Source organism: Nerophis lumbriciformis, linkage group LG06, assembly GCF_033978685.3.
Source record: "Nerophis lumbriciformis linkage group LG06, RoL_Nlum_v2.1, whole genome shotgun sequence".
In the NCBI taxonomy this organism is placed as follows: domain Eukaryota; kingdom Metazoa; phylum Chordata; class Actinopteri; order Syngnathiformes; family Syngnathidae; genus Nerophis; species Nerophis lumbriciformis.
In genome coordinates this window covers 17,765,951-17,780,072 of record NC_084553.2, presented here as the reverse complement: position 1 = coordinate 17,780,072, position 14,122 = coordinate 17,765,951, and the positions used below count along the sequence as shown (strand labels likewise).

Sequence of the window (14,122 nt, the reverse complement as noted above, 5' to 3'; positions counted from 1 at the left end):
CCATTTTTTTCTACTGCTTGTTCCGTTCGGGGTCGCGGGGGTGCTGGAGCCTATCTCAGTTGCACACGGGCGGAAGGCGGGGTACACCCTGGACAAGTCGCCACCTCATCGCAGGGCCAACACAGATAGACAAGACAACATTCACGCTATGTTGTGTTATATATGTTGTGGTATATATGTCGTGTTATATATGTTGTGGTATATAATATATACCACAACATATATAACACAACATATATACTATATATGTCGTGTTATATATGTTGTGGTATACACACCCACCAACAACGGTTGAAGTGCAAGTACCGATAAAAAAATAGCTACTAAACAAAGGATGTTACTCGCCAGCTAATCAGTACTTGAGCGCAGTAGATTGTCCACTGAATACTTACTCTTACGTAGGTAATTATTTGGATGACTAATTTTTAATTACTCTATATTCACACTGATGAGGCAATTCCTAAAGGAATTGTGTGTGAATTAGAGATGCGCGGATAGGCAATTTATTTCATCCGCAACCGCGGCAGAAAGTCGTCAACCATCCGCCATCCACCCGATGTAACGTTTGATCAGAACTGCATCCGCCCGCCATCCGCCCGTTGTTATATATCTAATATTAATAAAAAAAAAAAAAAAAGGGTGAAAACTACGCGAATTGCACCTTGTGCAGACAAGATTTTTCGATCGGACACGGAGGAATTAGTGATGTAAAAGACCACGTTCGGACAAAAAAACACAAGTCTAATGCCGTTGCTAGCGATACAAGTGGAAAACTTTCAACGTTTTTCGTCGCCCAAACAGATTCTTTGGATGTGATAAATGCCGAAGTTTTATTTACGGAGGCAATAATTGAGCATGGACTTCCAATCGCACTGGCTGATCACATGGGACAGTTAATAATGTAATGCAACCTTTAAAAATCATTACGCGGTGATCGCGATCCCAAAAATAAACTTTTCTTGCATGATAATGTCCAGAAAAATTCGCTTTATATTACTAGAGTCCTTTTAACGAATGAGTTTGATGGTTTATCACAAACCTTAAATGAAAGAAGTCCTTTGTTCTCCTGCAGCATGGCCTTGCTTTGTGTTTGGTGCGCCATCCTGTCGGCTGTATTTCACAGCACGACATACTGTTAAAAGTGTTTATACTATTTATACTTTCAATTAACAAATTTAAGTCTTGTGAAAGGTTGACAGGATAACTGGCATTAACTGTCAAAATAATTTCAAACTATTGAAGTTAGCTTACAGAATAAACATGTCAATCAACCCATATGATTTTTGCTGTAATATTTTTGTTTTGAAAAGTCACTGTGACTGATAGAAAAGTGATGGTTTTAGCAACATTTTAACCTGTCTGAATGCTAATAATCATTTTGCGAGCAAGCAGGTAAGCTGCGCGGGCGGAGCGCGCGGAGTGACCCATGTTACGAGCCCCCGGCCACGGGGGTGGCGGGCAGGTAAGCTGCTTACCTGCTGCGCGTGACGCCGGCCGCGGCGAAAGCGGACGAGGCGGGGTGTCGGTGCGGTGGGCGCGGTAGTGACCCTGGACGTGCGTCGGGCCCTTCTCGCGGATCGCCTCAGCTACGGCTCCCGGTGGGGCCCTCTCGGGGGAAGGAGCCTCGGTCCCGGACCCCGGCGAGGCGTCCCTCCGCTCCGTAAAAGTGTCCATCTCTTTTTTTTTTTTTCTTCTGTTGTGGCATATGCTGCAGGTGCCTGCTCGTTTTTCGTATGTGGGTAACAACATTTAACTATGTATATATATTTCCCAATTGGTTTAACTGCCACCCGCAAAAAAAAAAAAAAAAAAAAAAAAAATCTAATTAATCCGCCCGACCCGACCCGCGAGCGGATAGAATCTTATTTTTTTAAATTTCATCCGCCCGATCCGCGGATAATCCGCGGACTCCGCGGTTGTGTCCGCAAACCGCGCATCTCTAGTGTGAATGCTCCAATGCTGAAGTTGAACTGAAATCCTGGAATTTGTTTTAGAATTGTTGAAGTAGAGTACACAATTCCCAAACAGGCTGAATATTTTGAAGTTGGAACGGTTTGAATCAGATGAAAAATGTGGGAGTTGTGGAACTTTGAAGAATGTCCTATTGATTTCAATGGGAATTTCCCCAAAAATTGAGAATTTCAGGAAAAGCGGTAATTTTTTGGAAAATGGTAAAAAAAAACTTGAATGGTCTGAATGAGTTGAAATTGTTGGTGTTGGAATTTTTCAAATCGGTCGGGGAAAGGTTGAAGTACTAACATGTTGAATTGAGAAATGGTATTACGGAATTCCTGGAATTTCAGAAAAAACAGGAATTTTTACAGTTCAAAAAAACAACTTTGTATTTTTTCCTGATTAAGAGGAATATTTTGAGGGTGGAACAGTTGAAATGAGTTGAAAAATGTGGAAGTAGTCGCCAGAAAAAAGTGTGGAAATAGGGCTTTGGAAAACCAGGAATTTTGGAAAATCCTGGAATTTTTTTTACTTCGAAAAAAAGTAGTTTAGATTTCCAGAATGGCGGAATTTGTTGAAGGGGGAATGGTTTGAATAGGTTGAAAAATTTGGAAATTGTGAAAGTTTGAAAAATGGCCAATTCATTTTGAATGGGAAAAATGTCCCGGAAAACATGAAATTCTGGGAAATCTGGCAATTTTTGGAATTTGTCAGGGGAAAAGCCCGCAATTCCTGAATAGGCTGAGCAGTTTGAAGTTGTAACGGTTTGAATAGGTTGAAAAATGTGGAAGGTAGTGCGCGCCAAAATCTGGAGAAGTAGTTAAATAAATAAATTAATTTTGGTGTAGAAAACCAACACTTTGGAGCATTCACACAATTACTCTAAAACAGTGCTTTTTAATTATGTTCTGTTACGACCCCCCGTCTCCACCGTGACTATAAATAGTATGATTTGTCTACAGAATTGTTGTAACTATACCTCTGCATATGCTTATTAAGATTAAAGGAAACAACACGCCCGTCTGTCTTCGTCATAGCGAAGCCAAGTACTACATACCTTCATCATATTGTGGTGTGACAAAAAAAGCATGTTCCTAGAAGTCACCCCACTATTTGAGAAGTACTGCTCTAAAGCAGGGCAGCACGGTGGAAGAGGGGTTAGTGCCTCACAAAACAAAGGTCCTGAGTAGTCGTGAGTTCAATCCCGGCCTCGGAATCTTTGTGTGGAGTTTGCATGTTCTCCCCGTGACTGCGTGGGTTCCCTCCGGGTACTCTGGCTTCGTCCCACCTCCAAAGACATGCACCTGGGGATAGGTTGATTGGCAACACTAAATTGGCCCTAGTGTGTGAATGTGAATGTGAATGTTGTCTGTCTATCTGTGTTGGCCCTGCGATGAGGTGGCGACTTGTCCAGGGTGTACCCCGCCCGCCTTCCGCCCGATTGTAGCTGAGATAGGCTCCAGCGCCCCCCGCGACCCCGAAGGGAATAAGCGGTAGAAAATGGATGGATGGATGAATGCTCTAAAGCACACATATCAAACTCAAGACCCGGGGGCCAGATCCAGTGGCCTGCAAAAGCCTGGGAATAATGTGGATACTTCATCTTTCTTACTAAATGTTTTCATTGTTTCCATTTTGACAGAAAAAAAATGTATGTAATACATGAATTTTCACATGTTTTAAACTTTGATATATATACAAATATTTTATTTTTATTGGTGTGAATCTTTAGGCACCTCGACATTCGATTACGATTCTTGGGGTGAGGATTTGATTCATAATCGATACTGGATTCAACACGATTCTCGATTTAAACAAATTTTTGCAATGTATTATTTGGTATAATAATATCACTTTAACAAAACAGCTTACTGGTTACAAAACCTCCTTTTGGTTACTGACGTATGTGCACCAAGTAAGCATAGAGATGGCCAAAACATTTTTTTTTTAACTTATTCGTCCAAAAAAAATAAGATTTTTGCAAATCACTAAAAAAATTGGGATTCGAATGTGATAAAAAATATTTTTTAGCACCTTTGTAAAAATAACAATAAATACTTACCGTAAGTATCTGCCTGTCACCTTGACTTACGATTTCAAAGCAAGTTATCCATCATTTTGTATGTACAAAAATCAAATAACCAAATGCATAAGCAATAATATAATGAGGCGATTATACTTTTAAATTCTTACATTATCTGTTACAAGCGGCCCCATGACTGCGATGTGGCCCTCGATGAAAACAAGTTCGACACCGCTGCTCTAAAGTGACCCTTCAACCAATAATAAACTTTTCTACTATTAATCATTCCCAATCATCTCACCTACATTGTCATTATAAAATATGTCATATTGTATTCAAAATTAATTGGCTACTTAGTTACATGGTTTGTATTTTGTACACTTACCGCACCAAAAATTAAGCAAACTGTGACCCCAATACTGAGGTACGGGGTCACACCATGAGGATGACGTACCGTAGCATCCCTAGTTTCACTGCATTGATATTTTAGCTTTATTCACTTTCTACGTTCATGTTTAGCCAATAATTATTATTTAATTCTAAGGCCTTAATGATGAAAAACTAAATGACTACCGATAAATAACTTTTTCACAGGCCTAAACCATATTGAGAACTTGTAGACATCTTAGAACAGCAGGTTTATGGTGATTTAAAACCTGATTGACATCTCAGGGAGGCTGTGGTCTCAAACAAAGGTGATCATGAGATCAATACACAGAGTCCATGAATGATCAAAACACATTTCCAAAACATAAGGACAAAAAAACACCTTTATTTCTATTGGGAAGAAATGTAAGTATTTGACGAGTGTCATAGAAAGAATGGTCTGTTCTTTGACCAAGCTCATTCCACAATAACAACAATAATAATATGAATAATAAGCAATTATCATGTCAGACATCATCACATGTACCTGAAGTGCTTGAAAGAAGATCATGGGGGAGACGACATTTAGTAGTCAGAACATTAGCACTGTTGAAATGACTTGGTCCATTCTCCCTAACAACTGCTGTTTTCTTTGACATAAACACTAAAACTTATTATTTTTCATTGAATAAGATCATGATAATGTTGATAAACATGAAGCAGTGCACACATGATGACTGACGCACTAACAATAATTCCCCCCACATCAGACATATTTGTTTTTGTATTGTTACTGTTTTTAATAAAATCTTTTCTGGTTAATTGCATACGTCTTTCCTGCTGGAAGTTTCCGGAAGAATAAACTGTTTCCTCTGCTCATGTTGCCCTGGAAAGAATGAAGAATTGAAATGTGGTCACCACCTAGTATAATAAATGACCTTAATAGAATATTATGAGAAACTTCTGATTTTATAAAACCAATTTCGTGGTGTAGAAAGGTAAACATAAACACATAAAAGTTACATATTCTATTATATATTGCATGTGTGCAAACTGGATTACTTTTAAGGAGCAGGCAACAACCAATATTTTTTGTGACCCCATGTTTACCCGGAAGTAGTTATACGCGGACTTGGGGTATATATATATATATATATATATATATATATATATATATATATATATATATATATGTATGTATATTATACATATATATATATATATATATATATATATATATATATAATATACATACATACATATATATATATATATATATATATATATATATATATATATGTATATATATATAATATACATATATATATATATATATATATATATATATATATGTATATATATATAATATACATACATACATATATATATATATATATACATACATACATATACATATATATATATATATACACATATACATATATATATGTATGTATGTATGTATGTATGTATATTATATATATATATATATATATATATGAAAATATAGGCCGAGTCTTTCTAAAACATTTTTTTAACTTCTTAAAAGCTTCGTTCGGCTTGCTGCAACTGCGCACACAAAGTGTGAGGAACGCACTCCTGATCTGAGGGCATTGGCAACAATAGTCAACACTTTCTTAATGGAAATGACAATAATATTATAATAATGATAAATAATATTATCACGTATTAATATCTCTTAGCCACGAATGCGTGGCCAAGAGATGCGTGGCACGCATTGAATGTCTCTGTTTCATTGGATCCGTCTCCTTTCTTTAACAGGCAAAAGCTTTATAACCTCACTAATGCCTTGCATCGTCTATATTAGATATATAACAACGGGCGGGTGCGGGCGGGTGTGGTTTTGATAAAATGTTGGTTCAAGTGGATGGCGGATGGTTGACGACTTTTGTGATGCGGTTGCGGATGAAATAATTGCCTATCCGCGCATCTCTAATATATACACATATATATATATACACACACACACATACACACACACACACATATATATATATATTTATATATACACACATATATGTGTGTGTATATATATACACATAAATATACACACACACACACATATATATATATATATATATATATATATATATATATATATATATATATGTGTGTGTGTGTGTGTGTGTATATATATATATATGTATATATATATATATATATATGTGTGTGTGTGTATATTTATGTGTGTATATATATACACACACATATATGTGTGTATATATAAATATATATATATGTGTGTGTGTATATTTATGTGTGTGTATATATATATATATATATATACATATATATATATATATATACATATATATATATATATATATATATATATATATATATATATATATATATATATATATATATATATATATATGTATTAGGGATGTCCCGATCCAGGTTTTTGCACTTCCGATCCGATACCGATATTGTTTTTGCATTTCCGATCCGATACCGATACTGACCGATACCGATACTGACCGATACTGGCCTATCCGAGCATGTATTAAAGTTTAAAGTTATTTAGCCTACTTAGTTGTCAGAATCATGTTGAAAAGGGTTTTAGTACTCTTGATAACAACTAGCCAGCTGAATTAGGGGAGTTTGAATAATACACAATGGTTGGTAACAAGAAACTGAGCTGTTTATTCAAGGATAAACACAAAATAGACAAAATTATACATGACAAACAGAAATGGCATCATTGAACTAGGGCTGGGCGATATGGCCTTTTTTTAATATTGCGATATTTTAAGGCCATATTGCGATACACGATATATATCTCGATATTTTGCCTTAGCCTTGAATGAACACTTGATGCATATAATCACAGCAGTATGATGATTCTATGTGTCTACATTAAAACATTCTTCTTCATACTGCATTAATATATGCTACTTTTAAACTTTCATGCAGAGAGGGAAATCACAACTAAAAAAAATCACTATTTTTTTCATACGGTGTTGATGTGGAAATGTTTGCCTCGGCATTTTGATGGTGTGGGCGTGTGGCACCGAATGGAGATAAGTGTCTCGACAGACGTTACAATATTTGAACAATGATGACGAAAACTGTTTTCTCTGTCGTGTCCGTGTGTCGAAAATTGTTATGCGCTTATTTTTTTATTTGATTTTGTGCGTGGCATAGATTTGCCGTGCGCAGAGGACGCTTCAGCAGGCGCGCACCTTAGCGGTTGCGCTAGCATCACAGCTAACGTTAGCCATGCTGCTACCTCGCTCTGTGCTGGCAGAGGGCGTATACGTATGTGACGTATGACGTGACAGTATGTGACGTGTGTAAGAAGGTGCGCTCGCTGTCTGTAAGAGGGAGACACAGGAAAGAGTGAGAAGAGCCTGTCGTGTAATGCCAGCAGCTAAAAGCAACTGCGTGAGAATCCACAGACCTGTGGATGTGTTGAAGGTGTGCTGGAAAATGTGGAACGGAAATTAGGGAGCAGCAGAAAAGTGGAATGTATTATTTAAATCGGTGCGTTGGAAAACACGGACCGGAGTTTTTTAAACTGGATCTGGATCGGTATTTTCCCATGCCTTGCCGATACGCATTTTTTTGCAAATATCGGCGGCCGATCCGATCCAAATATCGGATCGGGACATCCCTAATATATATATATGTTTATATATGTGTATATATATGTATATATGTGTATATATATATGTATATATGTGTATATATGTGTATATATATGTATATATAAGTATATATATATATGTATATATAAGTACATACATATATGTATATATAAGTATATATATATATATGTATATATAAGTATATATATATATATATATATGTTAAGAATTCTCCATGTTTATCTATGTTTTCAGTATTTTGAAGCATTTCTTGACCGTGTCACTTCCGCTTCCCTTTTGACGTGTGTTAATGTGTGCTGACTTGTTTCTCTGCTACGTTTAATCGGTGCTCTAGTCTTTGACGATATACTAACTAAATAAATTAACCTAAACTAATATGCACCATTAAAGTTGGAAGAGTCCAAATGATGACTGTGTGTTCTCTGACCGGAACCCCAACGTGGTCAATATCCGAAAAACCAGTCGCAGAGTTTAATACTCAACAAAGGTCCTTCGAGCTGGATATAATTGGCTACAATGGAAATGTCATCAGAGGATGAATCTGATTCTCCATTCCATCCTGATGTACGAGACCGATCGGTGAGGGAACGCCGTACCCCAAAACATCTTGAAGACTACATCCTTGCCTATAATGTGCACCGACCTGCCCTTTCCCCCCCCCTGCCGAGATGGACTCGCAGAGAGGAGCAGCGGCCGCAGTGAACAGTAGCCAAGCATATGCATTGCTTCAAATAGATGACCGAGTAACCTCACATCGTGCCACGTCAGTCGACATGCTGAATGTTTCTTCACTCAGGAAACTAATGGAAACAGTATCAGTAAAGGAAAAGGAGGAGACGGATGAAATTACTCGACTTACTGCTAAACTCCGCCAATTTGAGAGCAGACAACGGCGACGGCAACAGCTGATGGAACACATATCTTCCTTCCTCATGGAAGAAGAAATGGATGGAAATGACCTTCATACGGACAAGGAGCCTTCACCAGCACAACCTCCTTCAGTGAGCGACAGTTGTGCTGCAATTTCCATTCCACATACTCCCTCACCTGAACCAGTAACAAAGCAGCTGCACTTTGTAAAGCCTCCACGTGGGGGATGTATAACAGCAAGTGTCAGGGAATGAAACTAATAAAGTGGACATCATTCCCGCAGCTGCACGTGAGAGAGCTGCTTCCCCACTTACATTAACACAAGCATTCTCACCACAATGCCCAAGCTCCCCCTCCTCTGTTGCTTCATATAGAATGGTGTTGCCTGCTGTACATCAGGAACAACTCCCCAGCCAAGACACATTATTACTACAACTCAAGGGCCCCCCTCAGCACTGTGGAAAATCTGGAGAATGCATCCAACCAGCCGATCATCAACGCACTACAGCAACCTGTACACCTGCAGTTGCTTCTTACAACCCCCTGAATGTGCTCAGTCATCCCTTTCCACCTGCAATACCGGACGCTCACTCAGGTGCAAACGTAACTCATTACCTCCCGGGCTCACAGCAGTAACAACCTCAGTACCCATTATACACTTCACCACAAGAGGGTAGCATGCCCACAGTCTATCAGCCACAGATGCTGTCAAGTCACAATGTTTCCCCCATTACCCACTAACTTGTCACAACGCTCAACATATGGTGTGTCACAATGCTCAACTTACGGGGTGCCACAACCTAAAATTCCAGATTTTACTGCAGATAGTGAAAGAGAGTTTGCTAACCTCAAGCTTGCTCTTTGTAACCTACTCGAACCCCATCCAGACTTAAGTGAGAATTATAAATAGCATGTGCTACTTGAACATCTCAAGCATCCAGAAGCCCAAATGATAGGTCAGTCGTGCCGCCACCATCCATACCCATATACAGCCACAATGCAAGCTTTGCAGTTCCAGTATGGTCAGCCACATCAGCTTGCTCAAAGCGAAATAGCTGCCATTCTGACCTCCCCAGATGTCAAGCCGACTGATGCTCGCACCTTTCAGAGCTTTGCTCTGCGTGTCCATCTCCTAGTAAGCATGCTGCTCTCCTTAGAGGGACCACAAGGCATGGAACTGAACTGCTGCTCACATGTCGATCGCCTACTTAGCAAGCTGCCAAAGTACCACAGAGATGGGTTCATCGAGCATCTACAGTTACAAGGCAAATTAAATGGCACAAGTCTGAACCCCTACAACCTGCAGGACCTAAATGGATGGCTTCAAGGTAAAGCACAACAGCAGCGCCTTTCCAGCAGATTGGTGCAACGCTATCAACAGGAGAAACCATCGGGGAGCGCAACAGAAAAAGGTCCCTTCAGGGTCAAAGGTCAAGCTACAGCTGTATATCATGGAGCAGCGCCAACACGACAGGGTGCCTCCACTAAGCACGCTCTTGCTGACACCAACAAAGCTAACAAAATGCATTGTCTCTTCTGCAATGGCAAGGAACACTATATTAGTCGCTGTAAACAGATCAGAAAACATTCTGCGGCGCACCTGGATAAATGGATAGTAGAAGAAGGACGATGGTGGAGATGTGCACGTGCTCATGCACCCGACGCATGCACTCTCAAGAAGCCCTGCAGCGACTGCAATGGTATCCACCTCCAAGTTCTCCACAATGTAGCTCAAAGGTATACTGAAGACACCCACATGACTCCCACAGAGAGTCGTGTCTATTTGACTCCCAGCATCACCTCAAGTAGAGTGCTCCTGAACGTTGTTCCTGTACTGCTGCACCATAATTCAAAATCAATGGAGACATTTGCTGTCTTAGATGATGGGGCTCAACGAACTATGATTTTACCTGACGCAGCACAACATCTACACTTGCATGGCCAACATGAAATTCTTGCCCTGCGCACCGTGCGCACAGACCTTACCCACCTCATGGGTTTAACAGTTGACTTTGAGATTTCCCCTATAAAGAACCCAGGGAAACGGTACCAAGTACAAGGTGCGTTTACTGCAAGGTTTGGATCTGTTGGAGCAGACCTACCCAGTTCAGAGACTTCAGAGGAAGTACACACATCTACGTGGGATTTCGTTGCAACCATTTTCCAATGCACGCCCCCTAGTGCTAATTGGGTCAGACAATGTGCACCTGATCACTGCCACGAAGCCAGTCCGCCAGGGAAATAATGGAGGACCCATAGCCCTTGGATGGACTTTACAAGGGGCGGAGGAAAGAACACAAGGACAGAGCTCAACACAATTGTGTCTCTTTACCTCACTTGCCACTCCCAATGACATCTTGTTTCGTAATGTGGAAAAGTTATGGCAACTTGATGTTTTGCCTTTCAGGAACGAAAAGATGGTTGTTCGCTCTCGTGAAGATCAGGAAGCAATCACCCTATTGGAGACAAGAACTCAGCGAGTCGACATAGAGGGTGTCCAGCGCTATGCAACACCCCTCCTAAGAAAGAAAGATATGCCTAAACTCAACAGTTCTATATCCACCGTTATGGCTCACTTGAGAAGCACAGAGAAAAGGCTCAAGAAGAATCCAGAGAAAGTCACTTCCCTTTCTGCTGAGATCGCTAAGCTCATTCAAGCAAGGTATGTCAAGAAGCTCTCGCATGAAGAGACGGAACAGTCCAATGAAGCGTGGTATCTTCCCTATCATCTTGTGTTCCACAATGAGAAGGCAAGACTTGTCTTCAACTGCTCGTTTCGACATCAGGGAGTGTCTGTGAACGACCAACTCCTCCCTGGGCCTACACTGGGACCATCCTTGCTAGGTGTTCTTCTTCGGTTCGGACAGCACCAGGTAGCTGTGAGTGGAGATATCCGAGCAATGTTTCATCAGATCCGTCTTCTCCCTGAAGATAGACCACTCCTTCGCTTTATCTGGAGAGATATGCACAGCGAAGACCCACCAGACGTTTATGAATGGCAAGTGCTTCCATTCGGAACGACATGCAGCCCGTGCTGTGCAATATTTGCTCTGCAGCAACATGCTCGGAGTCACCAACACAACCATCCAGGACTTCTTAAATCAGTGGAGCAAAGTTTCTATGTGGATAATTGCCTAAAGAGTTTCACCGACATATCTGAGGCTGCACAGCAGGTCACTCAGTTGCGCAAACTGATGGCAGAAGGAGGATTTGACCTCCGACAATGGGCAAGTAACCAACCAGAGGTGTTAGCCCAAGTCCCTCCTGAAGGAAGATCGACTACCACAGAGCAGTGGCTAAGCCAGAACCGAGTTGAGCCACAAGAGCCTGCTTTAGGCCTGAGATGGAACTGTGCTACTGACACCCTTGGCTATCAACGTAGAAACATCGAACATACCATATTGACCATGAGGACTGCATATCAGGTGCTAGCCAGCCAGTATGACCCCCTGGGGTTTATAGTACCGTATACGACCCGCGCCAAGGTTCTCATTCAGCAGCTATGGTCCAAGCAGAGAAGCTGGGATGACTCCGACTTACCACGAGCCCTACAGGAGGCCTGGAAGCGGTGGGAGAGTGAGCTCCAACATCTAGATAAATTATCTATACCACGCTGCTACACACCAGTCCCAACCACTGGTTCCCAGTATGATCTGCACATCTTTTGTGATGCCTCTGAACGAGCATATGGAGCAGTTGCTTATGTCAGACTACAGACTAAAGATGTCATTCTCACCTCGTTCGTTATGGCAAGATCAAGGGTAGCTCCAAAAAGGCAACAATCCATGCCTCGCTTGGAGCTCTGTGCAGCATTAGCTGGAGCTCAGCTTGCCAAGATTTTGAAGACAGAGATGACCCTCCCTCTTCAAAAGACGACCCGGATTCCACTACTGTTCTGGAGTGGCTCCAGTCAGACTCCTGTCGCTTCAAGGTCTTTGTTGGAACGCGTGTCTCAGAGATACAGGAGCTGACTGATCGACAATCCTGGCGGTATGTGGACACCCACAACAATCCTGCTGATGACATCACCAGGGGGAAACCCCTTCTGGAACTTGCGGAGGACGGGCGCTGGAGGCAAGGACCCCCATTTCTCAGGCAAAGTGCGGAATACTGGCCAAAAAGACCGGAGAAAGATTCAACCCTGACTTCATCCGAACTAAAGAACATCACCTTCTGTGGTCTTGCAGTAGTGCAAAGCGACAATACAATTCCGGATGCTTCTCTATTCAATACCTGGAAAGAATTAGTAAAAGTCACTCAGCAGGCGAGACAGGAAGGACCAGGAGGTTTGACACACAGTCAGACAATCAGCTCCCAAGAAGCTGAGTTTCTGTTGCTGAGAAGATGTCAAGTTCAAACCTTTCCCGCAGACATTATGTCTCTTAAAACACAGAAAGCAGTGTCAGCTAAGAGTCGTCTGGCGTGCCTCTCCCCTGAGTGGGACTCAACTACAGGGTTAATTCGAGTTGGGGGTAGGCTGTGACGACTCCAGAACCCGGACCTAGAAGAGATCCATCCTATTGTGCTGGACCCAAAACATCAGATAACTAAACTCCTCATCAAGGACATGGACGAACGTCTTCTGCACCCAGGTACAGAGCGAGTGTATGCAGAACTTCGAAGACATTACTGGATTTTGCGAGGACGACAAGCAGTCAGGCACCATCAGCACAATTGCCCATCTTGTCAACGCTGGCGAGCTCAACCGACAGTCCCAAGGATGGCAGATCTGCCACCACAACGCCTCAGACTTCTCTGTCCACCCTTCCATTCAACAGGTGTGGATTGTTTTGGACCTTATCTGGTCAAAGTGGGCAGAAGATCAGAGAAACGGTGGGGTGTCATTTTTAAGTGTCTTACAACTCGAGCAGTTCACATCGAACTCCTAAACTCCATGGATGCCGATGCATTCCTTCTCGCTCTACGTCGGTTCATTGCCAGGAGGGGAAGACCAAGAGACTGTCAGATTGTGGGACCAACTTCCGAGGAGCCGAAAGAAAACTCAGGACAGTGTTTGCAGAGATGGAACCTCAACTAAGAGAGCAACTGACAGAATATCAGATTGACTTCAAATTTAACCCTCCAAATGCCCCTCATTTTGGTGGGGCATGGGAACGGGAAATTAGATCCATCAAGGCCAGTCTCCAAGTCGCAGTAGGAGGGCAGTCAGTCACAGAAGATGTCTTGCACACAACTCTAGTGAAAGTGGAGGGGATACTGAACTCAAAACCACTAGGGTACGTATCATCTGATGTTTCTGATCTGGACCCAATCACCC

At 41.5% G+C, this 14,122-nt stretch overlaps 1 protein-coding gene across 3 annotated transcripts in view; it reads right to left on the bottom strand.

The window, feature by feature from the left end:
- Positions 1 to 4,728: 4,728 nt before the first annotated feature.
- The window catches only part of mtch2 (mitochondrial carrier homolog 2), a 33,885-nt gene continuing 24,491 nt past the window's right edge, over positions 4,729 to 14,122 (bottom strand). For all 3 annotated transcript variants that reach the window (XM_061963837.2, XM_061963839.2, XM_061963838.2), the window contains exon 13: positions 4,729 to 5,228. In XM_061963837.2, the coding sequence (XP_061819821.1) occupies positions 5,142 to 5,228 (87 nt within the window). In that variant the 3' untranslated portion in view covers positions 4,729 to 5,141. The remainder of the gene's footprint in view (positions 5,229 to 14,122) is intronic.